We start from the raw sequence: 8,882 nt of genomic DNA, 5'->3' as shown, positions 1-8,882 counted from the left end.
TTCAATAAGCAATCCTGAAAAATATTTGGGGGTGCTTAACTTTTTTCCAGGTGTATAGATGTGAAGATATGAACTGAATGACAAATTCTGATTTAAGGACCTGCAGTGCTTCTGGATCCGTGGTCAAGGTTACCACACGACCAGAAATTCTTGGAGCCAAGCTCCCACAGTCCCTGAAGGTATACAATAATAACCGATGCCGCTCGTGATCAGGCCAAGCAGCAAAACCCTTGGATATAAACAGAATCTATTCTTGGTACCATTCTACCAAGAGGCTGATGTCTGGCGAGACCCATGAATAGGGGCAGAATTACAACTCCCTGTTGGAGCCAATGAAGTTTGAGACACCAACGACAACAGGGAGGAATGTAGAAGCCAAAAATTGAACTGGTATGCTAACAAGGGATCCAGCTCATCAGCAATGAAGTTGGTGATCCTGAAAGTCTTCCAACGAAGTGAAAGGAAAACAAAATTGTAGATTTTAAGAGTTGGAAGACCATATACTTACACTGTCCCATCAGGAGATACAGATTTACTCAGGTTAATTACAAACTCCACCTTAGAACCATGAAAATTGAGGAGCAGAAGCATTATTTGAGAATCGGAAAATGCTTCCATCTGGTGTGGTAGGCTAAAATCATGAAGTTCTGACAACGTGTCGGATAAAGCAAAACTGTCCCTTCATACAAATGAGAAGTAAACCTCACAGCATGAGCCACAATATCTATGGATGGAGAGAAAAACTAAAAATGTGCTTCCAGACCTTTCAATCATCAAGTAAGGAGTAGGTTCAAAGCAACCTGGAAAAAGCCCAAAACATCACACTCTCGAAGAACCAACAGAAAAAAACAAATCAGAGGTAACTTATCCCAAAGTACCCTTTTTTTTCTTTTTCATTTTCCTTTAAAGAGTGTGTTGATTGGAACAACCTTTTGTGAGATAAGGTTGTTCTGTTAGAGAAAAGCAATGTTGGGCCATCAGACACATCTACCTGAGGGAATTGAACCTCGGCCCCGAAATGCTAAGAGTCTGCAAACTCAAAACTGTCCCACAGACTAAAAGATGGCACACACAAAAAAAAGTAAATCTAAATTCTCTCCAGTATGTGAAGGATTGCCCTCAATTGTGGTCTCAGAGCTCCCCCCCAGAGAACCACCACACACCCAAATATATGTCTCCATCTCACTGCGAACAAAATCACAGACAGTGACCCCCCTCCAGATTTTGTTGCGAAGCTAAATATCAGAGGTGGGATAGGAAAGACCTGATTTGCCTCTGTATCAGAAATAATAATCCAGAATTTCATGCCGTAAAGCAGCTTGCCAAGCAGAATAAGTTGTTTTTTTTATTTATTGTATAAATTACTATTATGTAAATCAACTAGATAATGGTCAAAGTATCTCCGATTGATTGTAATGTTAGGAAACCCATTAGTGACAAGAAAAAGTGATAACATTATCTGAATAAGGTGCTTATATACAGTACGATGACAGAAGGTGCACTGATGTAGGTGCAGAGTGTCACGAGACAAATACCACTGAAGGCAATTAAGTGGTGTATAAAAAACTGGAGCAAGTGAGAAAAAATCAGACCAATGCTTGGAAGGGCAAAAGAAAAAACCCTGATAGTCAAGTAATAGCTATAAGTGTGAGAGGAGGTATATATGTATTGGAATTAACATTACTACATATATATTTATAGAAACAAGGTTTATACAAAACACTAATATTGTTCCTACAGTGTTAAATCACCCAGATCTAATCATGATATGGCCAGTTTGACCAGACCTCAATGAAAGTTAATCAATTTGATGCTGGCAGTGAAGGGTTACCTAGAATGTTAAAAAAGTATGTTTAAATATTCTCTCATGCCTCTTTAGCAGTTGCTGTAATTATGCACATGACATAGTCATACAAGCTGTTAACATTTACATTTCAACATCTCCTTTCATAAATAAAAGATTTTGATAACTTAGCTCTTTCCCAGAATTTACAAATAGTGTAAACAACAAAATGCACACAAAATAAATACTGGCCAAAGTTGATGAGCATTAATGAAGATACAAAAACTGAATGAAAGGCATTAAAAAATTGACTGACTAAATATTATCGGTTATCCTTACAGGGTTCTATTCAGAAACTTTCTACAGTAATTGACACAGCTATGAAAAGCTAGGAATTTGGGGGCCACCAGAATTAACAGTAGTGAAAGCTCCTAAGTTTTAAACATTCTATGTTAGCAAATTAAAAGTAATTAATCTATTTCCTTTACAGTTAAATCTAAAGTATTCTTTATATCTCACCCTCAAAACTGACTTTTCTAACATACAATTTCAAAATCACAAAAAAAATTCCAGCAAATGTCACCTTGCTTACATCAGATCAAGCATTCAAACAAATTTATCTGAGGTGTAATTTTTTGTTATTTATTCAACTAAACGAGGGAAGGAACTGGAGACAAAGCATAAACTTTTGAAAAATCAGTCATGTTTTAAATAATTTCTGTTGTTAGGTTGTAATGAAGACTATCATTCAATACTGAGATTAACAAACTGAAATTAATTTCAAAACATCTCTCAAATACTTATTTTTAAATTTTACATTTTCCTTTCTGCTTCCTGTTCATTAATCGTATCTGAAGTACACAGAATACAGTTGGAATACTTTTCTTTACTGCATCACACCTGTTTGTATATGCAAGTCAAATATAAATACTGGAGATTAATAGGTAAATGTCTGAAGAAAGATAGTTTCACTTAGGACAAATTTGAATTGACATTTCTATGAATTCCCAATGGTTAATTACCTATTTTGTTTATAATGATAGTAATGCTACTGTTTGAATATTTATTAGTTACAGCTTAGATATCTATGAAATTAATTTGATGTTTCTATATAATGAAATGACTTGTCATGTTAAAGTGTGTGTAAAGTAATAACATTATGGATTCTACAAAGATTAACATTCGTAACCAGTCAGTGTTTCATAATCCTAACAAGTCATAGTAGTGTGCAAGAAAAAACACAAGTTACCAGTGTCAAGTATTCACATAAGCAATTACTTTATCTATAAGTATTAAATGTACCAAAATAATGGCACATATTTAAAAAATTACAAAGCTTTGTTTCATGATTCACTCAACAAACATCAGTATAAATGTAAACACAGCATTACTGGGAGATATTTGTTCTACAGAACACATTTTAGTTCATCAAGCTATACTAAATACTAGCATAAATTGTACATTTGTATATTACATGATGAAAATTGTTCAAACTAATTTAAAAAATTTTCCAGCCTCATTTATTTTTCATTTCTATTTTTTATGTCTTTTTCAAACTGCAGATTTATTTTTCGTACATATACATTTGGTAATCCAATGACCTTCAAATGTATTTTAAAAAAATATTATTTTGCATATTATTTTCAAAAGTCCCTTTCATAATTTTATTATTTACTCAATTCTTTTCATTTTTTTTACAATGGCTTGGAAAGTAGATTCCTCTTAATTTACTTATAAAATTGTTTATGAAATTTCTTCATTATAAAATAATAGATATTGGCAAAAATTCAAATATTTCTATTAAATTACAAAAATGCAAAAATATACGTCTCTCATACATAGATATCATACTTACAGATCTGTCATTTCTTTTCAATACAGGTATCACTAAGCCCACAAAAGAAGTTCACAATTGGCTCTGTTTTTTGCCTTCCTAAAAACGATAGAACGCACACTCATCAAGCAATAAAATAAAAACAAAAATTAAATTATAATTAAACATTGTTTTTAAAATGTTATACTTTTAATCATTTTATGTAAGAAAGGATGTTACATTATTGGAAATGTTCAATTATTATTATTATTAGAATGATTCCCGAGATGGAGGAGTTATCACTGATGTGAAAGTAGTTTCATTTTCTCCTAATGAAACTTTTAGAACCTTAGCCAGTTCTCAAAAACCTGCTGTGATTGGCAGGCTTTACTGTGTCATAACATAATCTACAGACAGAAATGTGCCATTTGATCTTCAAGGCTGTCCTTGCACACCAACCCTTCAGGAAGATAAAAATTTAAACCAATCCTATATTTTAAAGGAAACCATGGTTTCTGCTCTTCAAATCCTGTGAAGTACTGGCTTCTACTGCTCTGTTGCTAGTAGTGAAGCTAACTAATTCCTTTTGTAATACTGCTTTGTGCATTAAATAGTGAAAACGTGTACACATGTTCAATTTGTCTTTTTTTGTTTTCATCCTATGTTTTCATCAACCATCTCTCTAATATTCTGTAATGTAAAAGAGGTAATTATCTCTTTATGCAAATAATTTGTTATAATATTTGGTAGAGTTTCAGTCTCCTTATCTAAAAAAGAAAAGGATTCAGAGGACTACTGGGATTATTCCAAGGGTGAAAGGGTTATCTGATACGGATAGGTTAAGATCTCTTATTTTCCACTGAGAAAAGAAAAGTAAGAGGTTATCTTACTAAAGTTTACAAGATTAACCAGTAAATCAACAGGATAAAAACCTCTGATTTCTTTGTGCTATAAATCTGAAACCAATAGGATGAAAGAACAAAAGATAAAGATTTGGGAAAAACAGACTAGGTTCCAGTTAAGAATTTTTTTTTGAAAAAAGTGTAACTGTCTTAACTCTTTCAGCACAGGCTTGGTCCCTGGGACCAACCTCGTAACCATTTTCTGTTTGTTATAGTTTTCATGCTATAACTTTTAAATTAGTAAGCATATGTTAACAAAATTTGGCAGATTATCAGAAAACATTACAATGCTTTCAAACATAAATTTTTTTTATTAAGTCTTAAAGTTTGTAATGCAGTGGTTTCTCATGTTTTTTTTTCTGTTCACATGTTGCCTATCTATCATGCAAAGTAATGTTTATTTTAAAATCAAAAATACTTTTATGCATCAGTAAATTTTCAAATTTCACATGCTAAATCTTTATAATGTCCAGATAGTTACCAAACATTTCTTAAGAAAAAACTTTATATTTTATCCATTATTTTCAGTAATTAATCTCTGTGTGGGTTCAGTAGATTTGACCAATCTTGCAACCACCATAAAAAATTAGGAAATAAATATAAATCTTGCCTCTTTTCATGAATGAACACAAATTATAACACGAAAACATAACTGTTTAGATTAAATATCTTAAATCTCATAACATTATCCATTTATTTATATATATATTATTCTTTATTATACTGACCTTTCAGCCATGCCTGGCTAACAATACAGAAGTTACAATGACGTGGCTCACGTGCACTCATGTTACTGTATCAAATAAAATAAAACTGACCTTTGTTCCATACAAAGTAACTTGTCTTGGCTGTGTTTTAGTAGATTGGTATTTTGTAAAATAGTCACATTTCAATTATTATACATTATATATACAGATTTTTGCTATTTTGAAATAAGTTCTTAAACTTATTTTTCTTAAAACATAGAACAATAACTAAAGGAGTAAAGCAAACAATTATCTCTTCTAGTTAAGACCTTTGTACTCAGTTGTTGCTTGATGTAGGTTGCTAAGTCTTTAAAAAATTTACAAGTGGAGGATATGAAACAAAAAATTTTTAAAGTTTTATATATACATTTGAATAACTAAAAAATCATAAATTACTACATTAATGCCATAGAATTCCACTATAATTTATCAAACTTGGTAACTAATATAGATTTTAGTATAAAAAAATATTAAATTGAGCAGACTAAAGACACACCCTACCTCGTTGAAATATTGGTTCAAAAGAAAGAAATGGTGCCAATACCATTAATATCACTGAGAGAGCCACTAGGGGGACATTCTTAGCTTCTAATTGGTTATTCATGTCATATATAGAAGTAAATGTATATAAGGGAGCATTTCCACAAATGAAAAGAGGTGGGCAGGGTGCCACTGTGTTCAATATATTACATGAGCAATATCTTGGCAAATTTAAAACATACAAAACTATAGACTTGGTATTTTGACATCACAATCATCTAATTTGAACCAGTGCTGCATTCAACACCACATGTTTTTTAATATTTGCTTTAAATTAAGAAATTGAGTAATACATAGTATTAAAATTTGAATTATAATTTACAGTTTAATACCAAAGTTATTGACATAAATTCATGAAATAATAGTTCAATAAAATTTTGAATGAAAGTCAACAAACAAGATGACATGACCTTTCAACTGTGACCTGTCTCGACAAAACCTGACAATAGTAATTTCCAGGGTATCATTATTAAAGGTAGTTTTATACAGGTTACCTTCCAATCATTATGCATTCCCCTGGTAGCTCCAGACTTCTAAAGGATATCAAACTCTAACTTCCATATTTAAAGATAAGTAACTTTCCCAATGCCAAGTTAATTTTTAAATACATAATAAAAAAACAAAAGACACATATTTTAATATTTCATTACTCATCTGAAACTTATAAACTATGGGAAGTATAAAGGGGAATACCTCTTCTTCGTGTGGTACAAAGTAACAAGCTCAGATGTAGTTAATATCCCACTTTTAAAGGCTAAAACAAATATTATATCACACATGAGCAATTGCAATGAGAGATAAAAAACCCTAACTAACTTATTACTTAACCTATTTATAAATTTAAAAATCAGCAGAGCTAGGACTTTACTATCAATAATAAGATTTTCAAGTTTTTCTAAAATATGATTATGAATAATAATAATATTACTCTTCCCTCTTAAACGTATAAAGAAATTAGGCATCTAATTATATTATCATCTTTACTTAAAACATTAGCAAAACAAGTTGTTTAACACTAAAGTCATGTCTTCATCTTCAACAATATGAATCCCATTTAAACCTTTTTAAAAGTCCAATATTGCCAATTACCCAGCTCTATGTTTGAACGATAGCTACGTGGCCATCTTGTACACTGTCAAATGAAAATAAGTACATCACCAGCATGAAAGCAATTTACAGTCCTTATTATAACTGTTTTGGAATATTAAATATTATTAGTTGCAACAAGGTGAGCTAAATACTAACTGAACCTGACCTTTCATAAAATCCCCTTAATCTCACCAAACCTACCGTAAATGATGCTTATAATACATAGAATATACACTAAATCCATCACTGCCAATCATAGTTCTCTGCACAATCAAAAAAGGTAGATAATGATTTCTATAGTTAAAAAGAATTTTTTCAAGTAGAAAAATGAAGAGTTTTAAACCTTTTACAATCAGTTGCAAAACATTTTGGAGGCACTTGTGATATAGAGGAGAAAAGCAACTTCTTTGGGGAGAAGCAAAGAATTTTACTCTTAACTTGTAAAAGAATTATCTGACCAAGCCTATTATTTGTTTTAATATTATGCTTGGCCATCCTGTCCCACTACTGGTAAAAGCTAACTCGTTCAGTAAATAAAGAAGTAAAGTCAACAATTATCTCTTCTAGTTATGACTTTTGTACCCTGTTGCTGCATGATGTAGGTTGCTAAGCCTTTTCAAGTTTTGCAAGTGGAAGATATGAAACAAAATAATTTTTCTTAGGTTTTATATGTATAGTTTAATAAACAAAAATTCATAAATTACTATACCAATACCATAGAATTCTACTATAATTTATCAAGCTTAATAACTATGCAGTATTTCAGTCTAAAAAAAATATTAAATTTAGAGCAGATTAAAGACACAACCTACCTCCTTGAAATCTTGGTTCGAAAGAAAGAGATGGCATCCAAGAATATAAATTGGATAATAAAGCCACTAAGGAAACAATCTGAGATTTTAATTGGTTATTCATTTCATATATAGAAGTAAGTGTATATATGTAGCATTTGCAAAATTGGAAAGAAGTGGGTGGGGTGCCACTGTACTTGATTTATTACATGAGCAATATTTTAACAAATAGAAAAGATAAGAGGTTCTTATTTCATATTCCAGCTTGTCAATACTGATAATTTGAGTTCCTAATTCGTATGAATCTACAGACTTAGTATTTTCACATCTAATTTGAACCAGTGCCACATTCAACATACTACGCGACATATCAACAAAATCTATGTTTAACTGTGTTTTTTAATATTTAATTTCAAATTAAGAAATTGAGTAATGTATAATGCTAAAACTTGAATTATAATCTATGTTTGATACCAAACTTATTGATATAACTTCATGAAATAGTAGTTCAATAAAATTTTGAATGCGAGTCAACAAATGTGATGACATGGCCTTTCACCCATGATCCATCTGGAAAGGGTTAATGGAAGGTTTGATAAATATCTAAATGGTAAAGTCTAGTTTGAGTGTTATCCTTTTTTTCTAAGTTTAGCAGATTGGACCGACTAGATGGACCAACAGGTCCCTTGTTGTCCTTAAATTCTGTGTTATTAAAATCATTGTTGATAATATTCTCAGTAGTTTCCACTACATATGAACAAATATCCCACTTCTGACCAGACAAAATTATAAGGAAAAGCACACGTTCACAATAATGTCATCCACTGTTCAACTGGAAAAGAAGGGGGGTGTGAGACAACTACTGTGAACAAATGTTATAAAATCATTTTTTAATATTTCTTTTGCATGTGCATTCATTAGTACAAATTACACAAACCCAAAGTGTGAACTGGAAGTTTTTTGCCACAAGATATAAACACATCAGACTAGCATGACCACATATATATTTAAGGGGAAGTTCTGTAAGTACAACATATTAACCATCTTGTAAACTTTTTTCTTCATTTTTGAAAAAACATTTCACAAAGTAAGTTAGATCTTTTTTAATAAATGTGATGAATGTTGCAGTTCCTTAATGAAACCAATGTTATTCACATAAAAAAAAACAGTTGGATCCTTCTTATAAACAAAATGAATGTTGAGTTTTCTTAATGAAGT

General features: G+C 31.1%; 1 protein-coding gene across 3 annotated transcripts in view; it reads right to left on the bottom strand.

Annotated features, from left to right (window-relative positions):
- The window catches only part of LOC106469176 (islet cell autoantigen 1-like), a 105,622-nt gene that overhangs the window by 95,258 nt on the left and 1,482 nt on the right, over positions 1-8,882 (bottom strand). For 2 of the 3 annotated variants that reach the window (XM_022397614.1, XM_013929641.2), the window contains exon 2: positions 3,639-3,716. In XM_022397614.1, coding sequence (XP_022253322.1) covers positions 3,639-3,649 — 11 coding nt within the window. In that variant the 5' untranslated portion in view covers positions 3,650-3,716. Of the gene's footprint in view, positions 1-3,638; positions 3,717-6,477; positions 6,497-8,882 lie in introns of those variants that run through there. The other variant, XM_022397613.1, reaches the window with a different exon arrangement.

Source organism: Limulus polyphemus, unplaced genomic scaffold (genome assembly GCF_000517525.1).
Source record: "Limulus polyphemus unplaced genomic scaffold, Limulus_polyphemus-2.1.2 Scaffold3339, whole genome shotgun sequence".
In the NCBI taxonomy this organism is placed as follows: Eukaryota; Metazoa; Arthropoda; class Merostomata; order Xiphosura; family Limulidae; genus Limulus; species Limulus polyphemus.
Note: the sequence above shows the minus strand (reverse complement) of the source record. Positions and strands in the feature narration are given on the sequence as shown.